The following is a 17,202-nucleotide window of genomic DNA, read 5'->3' on the forward strand; positions in this document are numbered from 1 at the left end:
CATGTGTTCATTCATAGTTTTGATGCCTTCAGTGAGAATCTACAATGTAAATAGTCATGAAAATAAAGAAAACGCATTGAATGAGAAGGTGTGTCCAAACTTTTGGCCTGTACTGTATATATATATATATATATATATATGTATATATACATACATACATACATATATATATATATATATATATATATACATATACACGTATACTGTATATTCTATTGTTTTGCTTAATTATTTCAGTAATACAGAGAATTACCATGATCCTAAAAATTATCACAGCAATACTTACCGATATATGCTCCTTTATTTCTACAGTGTATTCTAGCATGCCATTGATGTAGCCACCATCCTTCTTATAACTCCCAGCATGCCTTTCCACTGTCCTTGCCTCCAGCACCACTTCCTCTATCTTCCCTTGAGAGACAGACAGAGAGGGAGAGAGATAGTCTCAGCACTGGGAGGATTTATTGGAAACCTGGTTTCCACTCTTTAACAAACCCATGCATGAGGTAAGGTACTGACACAGTGTGAGGAAAGTACAAGACTACAAAGATAATGCAGCAAAAATCTTCAGATAGACAGATTGACTTGATTTATAATACAAAGGTAGTAATGTTTTCATCATACCAGGTATGAACATGGGTGGGACTTTGGTGTCGTACTGGTGGGTTTTGGGATTCCAGAAGGCTGTCCTGCACACTGCCACCACAGACTGGTGTGTGCTGGGACAGTGTCGAGTAATTGCAACAATATCTGCATCAACCTGGTCTACATACACCTGGAGAGGAAGATGATTAGAGATTTAAGATGAAGACTTAGGAGGGAGCTATCAAACCTTTTCAGTCATACTGCTTTCCTTATTTACTTTAAAAACCTTTAACAGATTGCAGAGTGGGCTGAAACTGTTTGTAGTGTGAGCTAATGTTTCATTATATTAACACACATACAAAATCCTCATGGTACCTGTATGAATCCCTGGGCAGCCAGTTCATGGTGCAGCTTGTTGAGAGCCAGTTTTCCAGCTATGATGCCAGTCCTGAATCCAACCTCACCAGTGGAGGTGGGGGATGCTGAGGGGTTCCACTTGGGGTAAAAACGCTCCTCTTGCACCACAGAGATCTACGCACGCACACGCACACGCACACGCACACGCACACGCACACGCACACACAAGCACTGTCAAGATTGTCTGTTAATCTACTAGATGTAGATGATAGATTTTGTCACCCTATGCAACACAGTTAGTACTGGGGAATCAGTGTTTTTTGAGTTCAGTTCAAATTAATATCAATTCTAAGAAAATACTTGTTTTCAAATCTTCTGTGAGTAGAAGAACACCAGGCTAAAATGATGGTGTGAAAATCCAGACCTGTGCACAAACAAAAAGCAAAGATACATATGACACTCTAGTGGGCCTTTTCCACTGTCACTTTTGGCAGTGCTGAGTCAAGCTGTACTGTGCTAATTCTTGTTTCCATTATCAGTTTAGATGCGCTGTGCCAAGCCAAGCTGCACCAAAAGCAGGGCCACTCCCAATGACCCCCCTTCTGAAACAAGCAGTGTGTGATGGAAGAGTCAACTCACCTCTGTCTGCAGGAGACCAGAGAGAAGGGCGTTTTTAAAAGTCTCTGTGTGTTCAGCTCTTAGTACTTCTGTAGCTTCTAACTGAATCTCTGTTGTTTGGAGTTTAGTTTCTCTCCTGCATCCTGTTTTTACTTTAGATATCTGCTTTATTTTAATGTTTTATGTTCTCTATCAGCGGTATTACAAGTTGTGTGAAATTACTGCTTGAAAAATCAACAATTCCTTATTTTGCTGCTTCACAATAAAAGTTTTTTACAACAATAATTATTGTGAAGAATCTTTAGGAAACGGAATGTGTTTATCACTGAATTAGCAGAACTTTGTTAGCAGCTTTTCTACAATTAAAGGGAAATTTCGGTTTATTTCAACCCGTCTCCTATCATCCTAAATTTGTTTCAAGTGACTAGTGACATAGAAATAATAGTTAGCATGTTAGCCGTTAGCCTAGATAGAGCCGTAGCGTCAGACCTGTTAAAACTTAATTGAACGGGCATCCTTTCAAGTGCAAAGTTAGTCCACTAAACAAGCTTTTTCTCCACAAAGACCGCCTCATATCGTTAGGATAAATGTCAGAGAACATATAGAAAACGACATGTAAACGTGTTGTCTTACCTTACCGGTGTGGTGCCATGTTTGCTGTTTACCATTTAGCTAAGGCTGCAACCGGTCCCATTCCTTGCAACAGAGGTATTCCTCTTCTGTGGGCATTGGGGTACAGCATTCACAGGTAACGTTACACCAGCGATCTCCAGAGCTAAAGCCTTCCAGCAGCCATTCCTCCATGCTAACTATTATTTCTATGTCACTAGTGACTTGAAACAAATGTAGGACGATAGGAGACGGGTTGAAATAAACCGAAATTTCCCTTTAAGATAAGTCTGATAATAAGGCAGGGAGGAAGAGTAAAATCAGAAACAGCCACAGTGAGATGTTGATGAAGAGCTGCAGACAGTAGGCTCTTACTGCACCAACAGCTCACCTCCAACAGGTAAACTTCTTTTACCTGCCCCGCTGTGTGATGAAAAACACTTACAGCAAAAATAACAGGAGATGCAAATGACTTAAGAAGGTTAATTAAGGTCTGTAAATAAGGTTGAAGCTAAGGTTAAAATTACACCCGGCCAGCCTTTATTTTGGTGGTCCCATTGATCCTATGGGACATTATTTTGATGCCCTCTCCTGGAAGAAACATAATGAAGCAGAAAAGTTTGAGAACAATGAAGGGACGACATGCAACCTTGTTCTACAAATATTAAGCTCTTCTTTCTAGTATAGGTAAGTGCCTGGCTGCAATGGGAACAAGGTACTGTGTCATTTAATATTTCATGATTTTTGTGTGGTGACATGTGTTTTAACTGACTCAACAGTAAGCGAGTGTTTAAATTCAAATGTATCACTGTTGAAGCAGTCATGCTAAAAATAGCTGCGGGCTTCATAAAACATCGGTAACATCACAGCGATACTGTCTTTCTTGTTTCATGTGTGTTTAAAGTTTGATATTGTAATGTATGCTTGTATATGTATTTGATATAGTATTTATGGATTATGGTTATGTTTGCACATGGGTAACAGCTAATTTTATTTATTCGTGTGTGCTTGGTAGCTCATACAGTGTTTTCTGGAGAAAAGGTGTTTTGAAGAAAGAAGGTGTTTCAGAAGGAAGTGTTACAGGCCGGAATCAAACCCGGGACGCTGCAGCAAGGATGGAGCCTTTATACATGGGGTGCCTGCTCTATCCACTTAGCCACTGACACCCCAGCCCATGGCTTTTAAACGTCTTCACTCAAGACAAGCCGTCATTAGTTAAAGACACAACTTCAAATGGGTAGCCCTGCTGTAATGGAAATGCAAATCTCTGCCGCACTGGGCTGACAGCCCAAACCAAACCAAGCTAAGCCAAGCCAGTTATTGAAAAGGGGAATAGCTCTACACCTAGCTTTTAAAGCTACAGATGTCACAACTTCAGAGAAAATAAAGCGGCATTATCCATATTTATATATTTGCAATAAATAAGCCAATATTGGGGCATTTCTGTTTATTAAACACACAAAACAAGCCATAAATATGGTTAAATGTTACAAAATACTGTTAAGCTATTCATCAGATGATAGTAATAGCTTTTGTGTGTGTGTGTGTGTGTGTGTGTGTGTGTGTGTGTGTGTGTGTGTGTGTGTGTGTGTAACTAACCTGATGTGGCACTAATTCATCATATCCTCTGGTGGAACCAGTGGCACAGCAGGCCATAGACACTATTGCAGAGCTGGGGAGGGAGTCCAGTGCTGAACGTAACTATATGACAGAAGAGAGGCAAACACACGCAATTACTGTGTACACCTGACATCTGGATAGAGCCTGTTACATTTGACCACAGTGATCTCCTCACAATTTCTTTTTTCATCAGAAAGTTTTGGCCATTATGTCATATCTTACTTTATGCTTCTTTGAGTAGGTAAAAGTGGAAAAAGTAGTAACAGAAGGAAGACTACTCAATTTTTATACACTAAAGGAATTATGAGAACTTAATCAGGTAAGAGAAAACCTCAACAATTACATTCTAGGAGAGACAAACTGTTTTTTTTGTTCATGCAAAAAGGATAATGCACACTGAAGCAAATGGTTATCAGCATCTTGAGTCACTCCACTCCATTCTAACCTGACCCTGACAGAGACCCACCTGTATAGGACACTCATTGTCATGAGTTACATCAAGAAACATGGCATGGGCGATGGAGGGCATCAGTGGCCGCAGACTGGGCTGAACAAAAGCTCCAACTGGCTCACCTCCGTAACGATAGACCAGCCGTCCCTCTTCATGGCTGTCACCAGCTGACATGGCCTCTATGAACAGGGTGGGGGGTAAGGAAAAGTTTATGAGACAAAGGAGGACAGTTTTCAAAACACAATCCATACTGCTGCAGCACTGTACATGAGTTCACACATTCAAGCGCACTGTAGTGCAACTCCAGGCCACATTCCAAACTGACAATGCAGTTTAGTAAATACATTTAGTAAATACATTTAGGACAAATGTTCATCAATGTATAGACTAAGCTCACAGGCATGACTGTTCCAAAATTGTCCCTGCTTTCTAAATTGTTTTAGATGTTAAATTCAACAACATATCTAGCATTATATCCGCCACTACATATCATATTAGAATGTTACAGAATTATGATTGGTATTTGCACTTTAGGGCTTGGCTGGCCAAAATCCCCATAAAATCAACTTGGAGGTGCCACCATGTAGGCTCCTGTGTACCCTAATGCCCACCCATAGACAGTCTAAATCTGGGTGTGCTGACCCCTGGCATTATAGACTGGCTCCAGGGATGTGGAACGTCACCACACTGTTGGGGAAGGAACTGGAGTTGATGCAGGAGGTGGAGCGGTACCAGCTATAGTTGGGCTCACATCCACGTATAGTACTGGTTCTGGAACCAAACTGCTGCAGAGGGGCTGGTCTCCCGCCTTTTCTGGAGTTGACCAGGGTGAGAGGCCATGGGCTCTATGCAACTGCGAGTTGCTGGGGGGGAAGTCTCTTAGTGTTTGTGCTTATGCACCAAACAGCAGTTCAGGGTGGGTGGTTAAGAGTGGTTGCGGCTCAGTGAAAAGCGGTCAGTACCTGAGTACCTGGTCTGAGGCCATGGTGCAACAGTGGACTTAACCCTCTGGAGTTGTAGAGAGTTACTTCCCCAAATGAAAGTTCAAGTATGTCAGGGTCTTGTTCATGAATTAAGTAAAAATTGACTAGACAGGCAGATTGGCCCAGCATCAGCGGTCCTGCGGGTGTTGTGCCAGACCCTTGTGGTGAAGAAGGAGCTGAGCCAGCAGGTGAAGTTCTTGATTTACTGGTCCATCTATGTTCTTCCGAACCTCACCTATGTTTATGAGCTTTGGCTAGTGACCAAAATAATGAGACTGCAGATACAAGCAGCTGGATGGATGGAGGGATGGATGGATGGATGGATGGATGGATGAAAATGTGTTTAAATATGCAAACAGGTGACAGACTGAAGGGAAAAAACTGAATAAATGAGAGGAAAAAAAAAACAAAACAAATGCAGATGCTTCCATATGGGGAATGAGAGCTCACTGAATGGTTTGATGAATATGAAATGATGTGAATCACATGCTATAGCCTTCACAGTCATTACAAGTCTTTGAAGAATGCTGTTCAGCTCTCCAATAAAGTACAATGCACTTGGAGAATCACTGACAAAAGAACTGAAGCTGTTCTGGAGGGTCGTGATGGGACAGCCCTAAGTGTGTTGCTTTTTTGCAATGATTTGTCACCCATCTGTATGTACTGTACTTAACAGTACAAGCATTTGTTGTTGTAAGCTACTGTTATTACCTGCATCTTTCTCTCTGTCTCTCTCTCTCTCTCTCTGTCTCATTGTGTCATGCGGATTACTGTTAATTTAGTATGCTGATCTGTTCTGTACGACATCTATTGCACGTCTGTCCGTCCTGGAAGAGGGATCCCTCCTCAGTTGCTCTTCCTGAGGTTTCTACCGTTTTTTTTCCCCGTTAAAGGGGTTTTTTTGGGGAGTTTTTCCTTATCCGCTGCGAGGGTCATAAGGACAGAGGGATGTCGTATGCTGTAAAGCCCTGTGAGGCAAATTGTGATTTGTGATATTGGGCTTTATAAATAAAATTGAAATTGAATTGAAGCAGCATAAATACCTACCTTAGTATCCCGCACCATCTTCTTTGTCAATATTGATAAATATACTGCATATGTATAGATGTATGTTGTGTGTGTACATTTTAAACAGATAAATTAATGTACCTCGTATGAGCGATGAGATCCCTAGCTTGGTTACGAAGATATTATCCAGCTCCTCGCTGCCGGTGAATAGTTCAGCCACCACATACAGGTTAGGACAAATTGTTCTGGCCACATCGAGCATGAACTGGTCAACCACAGCAAGGCAACACACCAAAACCAGTGCAAGAGGTCATGATTTGGAGAGAGGAAGAAAGAGAAGGGTGAGGAAAAAAGAGGAGGTTGAGGAAGAGACAGAAAGGACATAAAGAGGAGGAGGAGAGTTATGTGAAGGGAATGCAGTCAGTTAGTAATAACAGGCCCAGAGACCACAACATGCAGCCATACAGTCCATGAGCACAGAGAGTTAGAATAAAGAGATACAGAGATGTTTGGGTATGAAGAGGAGGATCGCAGAACAATGCAGTGAAAAGAGGAGAAAGACACAAAAACACAGAGTTAGTTCATGCATAAGAGTTGTACCTCGTATAAGGCTGCTAATTCCCAGCCGGTTAACAAACACATTGTCAATGAGCTCGCTGCCTGTAAACAGCTCAGCTATCACATACAGATTGGGTCTGACCGCTCTGGCTGCATCTAACATTGCCTAGACAAAACAATACACCACCATTACAGACAGGGAGAAAAAGGTCTGCTGTTAACAGGATTACTCTGATATACAGTATGCAACTAACTTTAAACTCACACGTGTCACATTAATGACATTCAGTGACATAAAAACAGTCTGCAATAAAATCAGATTTTCTTTTCCCAGTTTTACTGTTTATTCTTAAACTAATCTTATTTAAAACTATGATACATTTATTATGTTAAAATACAATAAAAAAACAAGACATGGACATTGTACTAGCCAGTGTACTTCCTCTGTGTATGTCAAAATTTACCGGTCTGTCAGTGTAGTTGGCTATGTTTGCCGCTTGTACTCTTTCCTGTGGGTATGTCATAAGAATGTGCCAATAGTGAGCATCAGTGTTCTTTTGTTTAAGGCACTGCAAATGAGTTAGCTCTTTCTCAGGCTAGATTGTACTTTAGGTACACAAAATATTGTATTATTCTAATTTTAATGGCCTAAAGTAACCAAGAATATTGCTGTGCATTAGAAAAGTGTGGCAGGTTAAGGGTGTGCGTTACACACACATGGTGTCACTACATTTTGTTGGGGAAACAGTGCCCTGCCTGGGCAAAGTTTCTTCACTGGTTTCTGTTGTGACCTGACACTATAAGATCGAGAAAGTCTATTGGTGTTGCACATAACTTCCGACAAAAAGTTGATTCATTCAGTGTTCAGAAAGGCCAACATTTATCGTAACTGTTTAATTATATTACACAGAGTGCCAAGAGAAATTAAAATATTTGTATGATGTAATGAAATGCTATATATAATAGGCCGACAATAACTACATCCTAAAATGTTGAATATTTGTTGAAACTGAGGTTGTGTGTATGTTGACTCTACTGTATAATCATTTCAAGGCTGTGCTTTGCAGTGGTGTTGCATAGGAATGCACTGTAATAGAATGTGTACTCAGGATGCATTTATATAGAACATGAGAGAATGGTTATTCATTTCATTGTACCCATGATCATAACAGTACCCATGTTTCTCACTATGCAGGTGGGCCTTAATTTCTCAACATCTCAGCCACTTATTTTTGTACTGGCTTAGCCAACTCAAACGTTACAGATGTGTCCAGTTTGAGTCTCCATCAGCTCACTAGTTCTGAAAGACAATACAATGTATGCTCTGCAATACCATGGCTGTCCCAAACAATTATTTTTCTAACGATTAATCTAGCGATTATTTTTTCGATTAATCGACTAATCTAACGATTAATTTTTCGATTAGTTTAACTATTATTTTTTAAATTATCGATTATTTTTCCATTATTTGATTAATGAGGCAATATGAATACCAAAACATTTCTTATTAACATTAAAATTTATTGAAACATCAATGTTTCTCCTACCATTATATTAGGGAGGCGCCTGCTAGAATAATATAATTAATTGCTTTTTCAGTCCACTAGATACATTTTGCTGCTGCAAAACAAAAAAGACTAAGAACAGATAAATTGGATGTTGACAGAGATTTCCTTTGGGGACATAATTTACAGTTGAAAAAAAAAGTAAAAAAAATCACAAAATATTGCAATATATTTTATCACAATACTCAGCATATCACGACATATTTAAAATCGCAACAATATTGTATTGTGACTTAAGTATCGTGATATTATCTGATTGTGAATCCTCTGGTGATTCCCACCCCTAGCTTCTCTTGGAGTACTCTACCTACCATGTTCAGAATTGGGATATGAGCTGGATATTATGTTTACACAAACAATAATGCAAGTGCAAGATACTCCAAAAACTCACCATATTCATGTACGTGCACAATGCAACAATAAACTAGGGTGACTAGTTGACTCAACAACCTTTCTGACGCAGAGTCCACAATTATTATTATCATAAATAATTCTAAGGTGGTATTTATAATGACGAGTGCTGTACTTGATTGTATTGCAGTGGGCAGGGATTTAATTGTTCTGGTCAATCAGTATGATATGATAATATATGACAATACCTCAGCTACATGTAATGGTGTCGAGTGGCAGTTGTCCAGTCTGACTCCATGGAAATATTTGGCTGTGATTTCAGTATATTTCTTCATGTGAGCCCACAGGTATGGGCAGTCCTCAGGCCCATTGCCATAGCGGAGTTTGACACTGTCACCCCAGCATACCAGCTCCCGACGCAGGTACACATTGGAGCCTAAAGGTAGCACAGACACAGACCAATATTGATAAAAGGAATCACAATTTCATCTGTGTAGTTTATTCAACATTGAACCTGACAATAGCTTATTTTACATTGAGATTCTATTGATGGACACACATATTCAAATGTGTTTAATCCAATACAAAAAATTATCTGTAATCTCTTCTGTGTAACAGTATAATGCATGATGGACAGAAGGAGGAACGAGTTACATTGTGTTTACATGTATATGTTTATCTCTTCCTCCATTCTTATAGTTTGTAAACCTGACTCTAAGATGTTCAATATATTTACCTGGCTCAGCAAAGTTGCGCAGTGGATCGTCACCCATCACCCAACCGTTGTGAGCCACGAAGTGGCACGTCTTTTCTGGCTGGTCCAGCAGTTGCATCTCCTGGTCCAGAGTCATGTCCTGATATGGGAAGGTGAAGTACCTGAGACAGATGGATGAAAACACTGAGATCCACAGATAATCAGCCTCCCTTTACATCTGACATTATAATGAACCTCATGTCCCCGTTTTCTGTATGGGATGTAGCTTTAACATACTGTATAAGCATCTGCATAATCCTTATGTGATTACAAGCCAATGACACAGAGTAGGTACAGTCAATATTTATGGGCACGCCCACAAAATGCTGCAGTGTGGCTTTCTCCATATAAAATAAACTCAAAATTCCAGAGTTGAAAGCTATGTTTCAGCCTGGACCCTGTTTTCCCAGGTTTTCATGTCAAAGTGACTAACGTGAACATTTTTTAAAAAACTGGTGCAGTAACACAACACTGCAGCCAGCAGCAGCTAGACCACTTGGGGCATGTCTCCAGTGTTAGTGTGCATCCACTAAAGTATTTGTTTTTGCTACTAACAGGCTCCAATTGTTATTCTAAGTGTCTGACACATTTATGGAAAGAATCTTCAGAGATAGACCTTTCTGACAAAGAGTAGGATCCTTTTTGTTTCACCAGAAACATACCCGAAATCACTTTTGTCAAAGCCACCAGACTCTATTTAAACAAACAATAATTCTATTCGCATAAAACACACTTATTTTAATGTCAACAGAAACAAACTTAAACTTACAGAAACCATCTTGGTTTGTCCTTCCAGTGCTTTCACACCCTCTGTTTTGGTTAAAATAAACCCTTAATTCACTCAGTTGGATGTGACAACAGGCTGACTACATATATGTTTGCTAAAATCACTGTTTATTTAAATGGTATCTGGTGGGTTTGGCAATGGCGACTTTGGGGCTGTTTCTTGTTAAACAAAAATAATCTGATGCTTTATCAAAACAGTGTAAGATTGTTTAGCCACTAGTAAAAAAAGTTGTGAGCCTCCAAGGACCTGACGTTCTTGAGGTAGAAATCCCTGCGTGATAAAATTATAGCACATTGTCAAAACATAAGCTAATGAATGAGCAAAAAAAATAAAATAAATAAATAAAAAAAATAATGGCACTGATTAATGTTACCACTGCTATACAGTCTAGAAACATGCATGGAGTTCACTAAAACACATTAGCCTAACTATGACTAATGACTAGTATCTGTGCATGCTAATATCAGGTGTAAATGGACTCACTGATGGGAAGCGGAATACATATCCACTCATCCTGTTTCGCTTCCTCTATTTTGTATCTTTTTTCCTCATAGATTACTGAAATGTCAGTAGTGTACAGTAGTTCATGCAGTAACATACAGTAGACTTCTGTAGAATCCTACATGGTTAGTGCAATGCGCTGCAAGACTAATGACAGTTATTTTTCCATAGCTGGCATCTCAAATTTATGATAATCTGACCTAAAAAGCATGTGAAAGCAATCTTTCCACCCCTGTCTTCTACCTCCATGTATTATATTGTTCCCACTCCTTTTTCTCTGTCCTTAAACCCATATCTTTAAATTCCTTACCTGGTAACCATGGGGTTTTTCTTGCTGACAGGACCAAGTTTGGGGCCGTGGTCTGCCAGACGCTCGTACACTACATTTCCCACAATACAGTTAGCAGCCTTGAGGAAAGAAGAGGAGGAGTATTTTGTATTTTGGGAACCTCCAGTGTGTCTCCAGTTCCATACTTTATACAAATACCATGCAGAATACATGCCTGTACTGTATGTTCTTATGCTGATAATGCACTATTTTGATAGTTAGTATACAAGTAATAAATGTCAATGACATGAGACATTTCTAGTATCTATATCAGCCTCTCCTTGTGATTCCACCGAGAGCCATACCAACAGGTGTGTCACACATGGTTGCTCAGACATGTCTGACCTTCCTTTAGTGCCTCGTCATATCATGCTGTATAGCAGTACTGCCTTCTAATTAGGGCTGGGCTATATGGCCTAAAAATAATGCTGCAATATTTTTAGGCTATACACTGTATACATCACAATATATTGAAATCTAAAATCTAAACTACTAAATTACAGTTATTAAATAAACTATGGTTACAAGAAAGGTAAATAAGGTACCAACGGTCATAATAAAGTTAAATAAAATACTGTTATAATAAAGTGTGAATAATAAATAAAGTTGCTGTGAACTTGAAAGTTCTGGTCAACAGTTAGCTGTTTGCAGCTAGCACAAATTTAAACTGTTGCCGTGGTGCCTTTAAATGTGAGGGTTTATTCACTGTGAGCTATAAACACACTAACAGCTCTTCAGTTCACATACACACATATACATACACTACATACACATTATATATATATATATATATATATATATATAGTGTTTGCAAGTTGCACTGATGCTACATGATCGCAAACTGTAAATATGTAGTTACGGTCTGCAGCCCTATAGGTACAAGAACACGTGCTTCCCTGGCTTACACCATCATTAATCTCCTTAAGCTAAACTATTACTGCGGTGCCGTTAAACATGATAATTTATTCACTGTACGACACAAACAAACTGTTCTCCAGTTCATACATTAATAATATTTGCAAGTCTTAGTGGTGCTCCATGGTCAAAAAATGTAACCAAATAGTAATGTTACTGGTCTGGAGCCCTGCAGATGAAAAACATGCTTCATCCTGCTCACACACTGTCACTCGGGAGAGAGTAGTGTGGATGGGCAGAGAAGTGTGTGTGACGTACCATGTTTTGAGTCGTTCTTTATGTGTGTGTGAGAGAATGAGAGAACTGAAATGCCAAAGCGAGTCTCATGCCGGTTACTTAAAAAAACATGAACATTTATACTCGATGTTCAAGATACAGTCATTTTACACATCCTCCATGGAACAACCCGCAATACATGATATGATATAATATGATATTATTATTTATATAGGTACCACCAGCAGTAACCCTGCCTGGTGCTACTATACACCCTCCCTTACCTGCTCCTGATGCTGGTGAATGATGTGGTACTGTTCATCATTCAGCTCGTTCAGTTTCTGTCTCAGCCAACCACAGCACTCCTCAATGTGCTGTGGGGAAAAGCTACAGAGAGAGAGGTAGCATAAAACAACCAAATATACCATTACTGTACGTTCTTCAAAGTGCTACATACATGTATTTATGTCATTTGGTCATGTGGATTACTGCAAATTTATCGTGTTGATCTGTTCTGTACGTCATCTATTGCACGTCTGTCCATCCTGGAAGAGGAATCCCTCCTCAGTTGCTATTCCTTAGGTTTCTGCCATTTTTTCTTTCCCCATTAAAGGTTCTTGTTTGTTTGTTTTTTTTTTTGGGGGGGGGGGGGGTATTATCCGCTGTGAGGGTCCAAAGGATAGAGGGGTATTGTATGCTGTAAAGCCCTCTGAGGCAAATTGTGATTTGTGATATTGGGCTTTAAAAATAAAATCGAATTCAATTGAATATGTACATGTATACACACAGACACAATATAAATAGAGCCTGGCAAGTCAGGATTACTAATTGGAGGTGTATAATCCTGCAGTCTACTTTAAAGGTGTCCTTTTCAATATCTGAAACAGAATCCTATGATGATGATTATGTATTGTGCTGATTCTGTTCAACATTTATATTTCCTTCTTTTCAATGCATGGCAACAGTGTCACACTTCAAGTGGTATCCTGATATCATGGTTAGACATGTCAGATTTTAGAAGTACAAAGTATGATATTGAGCTGAATGCAAAACCTAACTGAACGGATTTATCAAGCAGGAATATTCAGAGCCTCAAATTTTAAATGAAAAATAGCTCACTGATAGACTGTCTAGCAAAAGCAAGTACTGTTGACAATGAGCCTACCAGAACTCGAAGATCCACTAAAACTGTCACTTTGTACAAAAAAACACAAAGTCTGAACTACAACAGTAGTAGCTTTAAGTTTTGAGTCGGACCTGTGAGGTACAAAGGTCTCCAGAGCAGAGTCCATGTCCACAGTGTTGCTGTAACGACGGTACTTTGGGTCCTGAATGATCTTCAGGCTCTTCTTCCCCCCAGTCTTACTGTGGTCTGGCTTGGTGCCTTACAACACATACATGCAAAGGATCATTTCTGTCCATTAAATAGCATCTAAATCAAATGCATCCATTTTAGCACATTAGCAGCTCCCTAACTGATAAGGACTGCCACAGTGATGTGTCACTGAACACACTGAAAACGGACAGCAAGTGTTGCTGTTGTCTCTGTTTTGAATTCCTTTGAAACAATAGCAGGAAACATGTGGAAAGGCATCTGTCAGTTCAAAACAATACATTGGATTCTCCTGCTCAATAAACAGAGATAACTGTAGCTGCATCTTAATTGACATCCATGTAGAATATTGTCTGTATAAGGTACTGCTGTGGCACTGTATTAAAGGAACAGTGTGAAAGATTTAGGGAGACTTAGTGGAATCTAGTGGTGAGCATTGCAGGTTGCAACCAACTGAAACTTCTCCTGATTAGAATTAGAATAGATTAGAATTCCTTCAGTGTTCATTGGTCAGGAGGTTTTTACCTGGAGCTGAATTATTCACAGAGGTTTTTTCCTCCCCAAAATAAACAGACCAGCTGATGTAAACCACTATTAATGCTGAACAAAGCAGTTTCATGTTACAAATCAGTGTTTCCTCAATGTTGTTTGGCACGTCGCAAACAGGGCACTTGCCCAGTGCTCACCTATTTTCTCTGATAACTTAAGATCCAGACGTTCAGGAGGTTTTAGCCAAAGCTTAATTATCCAGAGGTCTATTCCTTTCTAAAGCAAATACACGTGGTCATTTAAAACACTTAATAAATCAGTGTTTTTCTGACACTGTTCATTACAGAGGGGGCTCTTACTACAGTGGCTAACATGAAAACATGAAAATGCAAATGTCCCTATCTAGAGCCAGTGTTTGGTTTGTCTATTCTGGGCTGCTGTAGAAACATGGCGATTCAACATGGTGATCTCCGTAGATGAGGATCCGCTCCCTATGTAGATATAAACAGCTAATTCTAATGCTGAGTTCACACTACGAGGGACACAGCTAAAGCGTGAAAAGCTACATTATTGCTGAGTCGCTGTGGAAGTTTTGCTCAAGTGCTCATACTGTGGCTACTCGTCAGGGGATTGTGTGTGTCTGCTACTTGCCACGAAGCACCTTGACTGAATGTCATCTAAAGGTTGTATTTGGTCATAAAAATATCTATGGTTTTGATCAATGTCTGAGCCACATTTTAACATCCCATTTTGCCGCCCCACTGCATCACTTTGAGCACTGCAGCACACAGAAAGCTAGTGTAGCGTCAGCTAACAAAAGCTAAATAGCAAAGCAACACTGCTAGAAACAAAAACCTGTGATTGGTTGATCCTTCACCACGTCATTGGGGGTGCTGAAATAAGTTGGGGCCAGCTCAACTTTCCTTTATAGCGCATCACACCTGTCAGCAGCGACAAGTGTAAGGTGTCACTTTGTAGCTTCATGTCACCAGCTTCCACTAAAAAATGACTTATAGCCTGTTGCTGTGTAACTGTGTGAACACAGCATAAGGTAATGAAAATACTACAATTCTTATTTTAAGGTGGTTATACACTAAATAACCGTATATATTATATTAAAGGGGTGTAACAATCCATCAATCTGGATCGATATATTGATTCAATGATCAACGATCCAATATCATCGATGCAAAGTAAAAACATTGATTCATATCATCATCTTTAGGGTACACCTTTACTTTGAAATTTTGTGTCACTGTCAAACAGCAGCACGCACATGATGGCAAGCACCAAAGAGACAGACGATGAGAATAATGTTATTTACTCAGGAATAAATCAGCAATGTGGAAATATGTTCGATTATGGAGAAAATACATGCTGTATGTAAACAATGTCGTTACAAGGCAAAACATGACGTACCTGCCTGGACGAGCATCTCACTCCATTAACTTGCCACTACAGCAACATTAGCTGCCCTGTTTCAACAATGTTCAGCTTAAAAAATGCGCATACAAGCTAAAATTCAACTGTTATGTCAAGAGATGCAGAGATTTAAACCAACAGTATTAAAGAAAAATAATAACATTGCATGTAATTTGTTAAGCTATGAGTAGAGGAAAAAAAAGGTCCGCTAGAAGCTAGGCTAATTCATGCAATGTTACTTGAGCTAATAACTGGTCACTAGCGATAAACAATTGTTTTGTCCATGAACCTGGACAGTTGTTACTGAGCTTGTTGTTTTACGGCTGTTGGGAGAAGTTTACCTTCAGGGCTTTAAGCCAGATAGCCCCGAAGTTTTAGGAAAAAGGTGATGGTTTGGGTTAAAATGAAAAGATTTCTCGAAGAAAGGGCTCTCTGACAGAAAGTCCAGAAGGTTAACTTATCCCATCATGTGTGTTAGTGTAGTCAACTAAACTAAACTTTACTGCACTTATTACTTATGTGTTGTTTTTATCTTTTATGGCCAAAAGTAAAAAGGAAAAGGGTGGCAGCTTCTTCTCTAACAGACTGTGTTAAATGGGCAGAAAATATCATCTCATATCAATCGAATCCCATCGAATCAAAATCGTAGCGTGGCAGACTTTGTAATATCAGCAAATATCGTATTGTTTTCCAAAGAATGGATAAAATATTGTATCGTGATGAAACTGGTGATTTACAGCCATATTATATTATATTATACTAGTCCGTACCCATTGAGTGCACAGTTGCCCACGTACAGTTTCACACGGTGTGTGTTTGGGATACAGGTCATAGGAAATTGCAGATTAAATAGTCAACTGAACCCATTAAGAAGAGCAATGTCTTTAGACAGAGTTTTTGTGAATTTGATAGTACGATTGCTTTATTGAAAGTACAGTAGTACCATTGCCAATAGTGGGATAGTTAGTGGACTAAAACTGTTCATTAGTAGCTGAGGTAGCACGTTGAAAGGCAGATAGTTAAAGGAAATGGCCACTTCAGAATGAAAATATAGACAGTACTTACTGACCCTCATGCCGACAAGAAGTCCAGTGTAGTTTTTTAATCCACAAAACTCGTTTGGGGTATCGGAGGATAACAGCTAGCCGAAATAACAGCTACACTTGAAGTGCATGGAACCCACATTTTGAAAATGTAATAAAACTCCGCTAATGCATTTCAAAAACGTCAGAACGGCTCGTCTATCGTAATCCAAGTGCCCTGAAGAAGCGGCATGCAAAACTGACTTGAAAAGACGTAATTTACTCCACTTTTATAGCATCATTTCTTACTGTGGTCAATTAGCCTGTCCTGCAGGCTTGCTGTGTTTACATGGCAACTCACGCGAGACTAGCTCATGGCTAGTGGTGGTGCTAGTTCTCGAGTCTCGCGTGCTTCAAGTGTAGCTGTTATCCCGGCTAGCTGTTATCCTCCGATACCCCGAACGAGTTTTGTGGATTAAAAAACTACACTGGACTTCTTGTCAGCATGAGGGTCAGTAAGTACTGTCTGTATTTTCATTCTAAAGTGGCCATTTCCTTTAAAGTGTTTATATGTTGTATTGACTTAAAAGTGGGGCGCACTGGTAGAATGACTGACTGACTGACAGAATGACACACTGACAGTTTCCGTGATTATTTACAGCATACCGTACCATGACTTAGTCATACCAAAAATTAGGGGAAAAAAAACCCAACATTGGGCCACAGGGGG

At 39.6% G+C, this 17,202-nt stretch overlaps 1 protein-coding gene across 2 annotated transcripts in view; it reads right to left on the reverse strand.

The window, feature by feature from the left end:
* Window positions 1-17,202, reverse strand: part of agla (amylo-alpha-1, 6-glucosidase, 4-alpha-glucanotransferase a) — a 69,200-nt gene that overhangs the window by 24,944 nt on the left and 27,054 nt on the right. Inside the window, exons 8-18 of one of the 2 annotated variants that reach the window (XM_050074768.1) lie at window positions 13,464-13,590; window positions 12,491-12,593; window positions 11,058-11,155; window positions 9,442-9,581; window positions 8,954-9,141; window positions 6,373-6,496; window positions 4,256-4,419; window positions 3,769-3,870; window positions 961-1,116; window positions 625-775; window positions 287-411 (exon numbers count right to left, since the gene is read on the reverse strand). In XM_050074768.1, coding sequence (XP_049930725.1) covers window positions 287-411; window positions 625-775; window positions 961-1,116; window positions 3,769-3,870; window positions 4,256-4,419; window positions 6,373-6,496; window positions 8,954-9,141; window positions 9,442-9,581; window positions 11,058-11,155; window positions 12,491-12,593; window positions 13,464-13,590 — 1,478 coding nt within the window. Of the gene's footprint in view, window positions 1-286; window positions 412-624; window positions 776-960; window positions 1,117-3,768; window positions 3,871-4,255; window positions 4,420-6,372; window positions 6,497-6,831; window positions 6,956-8,953; window positions 9,142-9,441; window positions 9,582-11,057; window positions 11,156-12,490; window positions 12,594-13,463; window positions 13,591-17,202 lie in introns of both variants that reach the window. The other variant, XM_050074770.1, reaches the window with a different exon arrangement.

The sequence above is a fragment of the Epinephelus moara genome, chromosome 21 (assembly GCF_006386435.1).
Source record: "Epinephelus moara isolate mb chromosome 21, YSFRI_EMoa_1.0, whole genome shotgun sequence".
NCBI lineage: Eukaryota > Metazoa > Chordata > Actinopteri > Perciformes > Serranidae > Epinephelus > Epinephelus moara.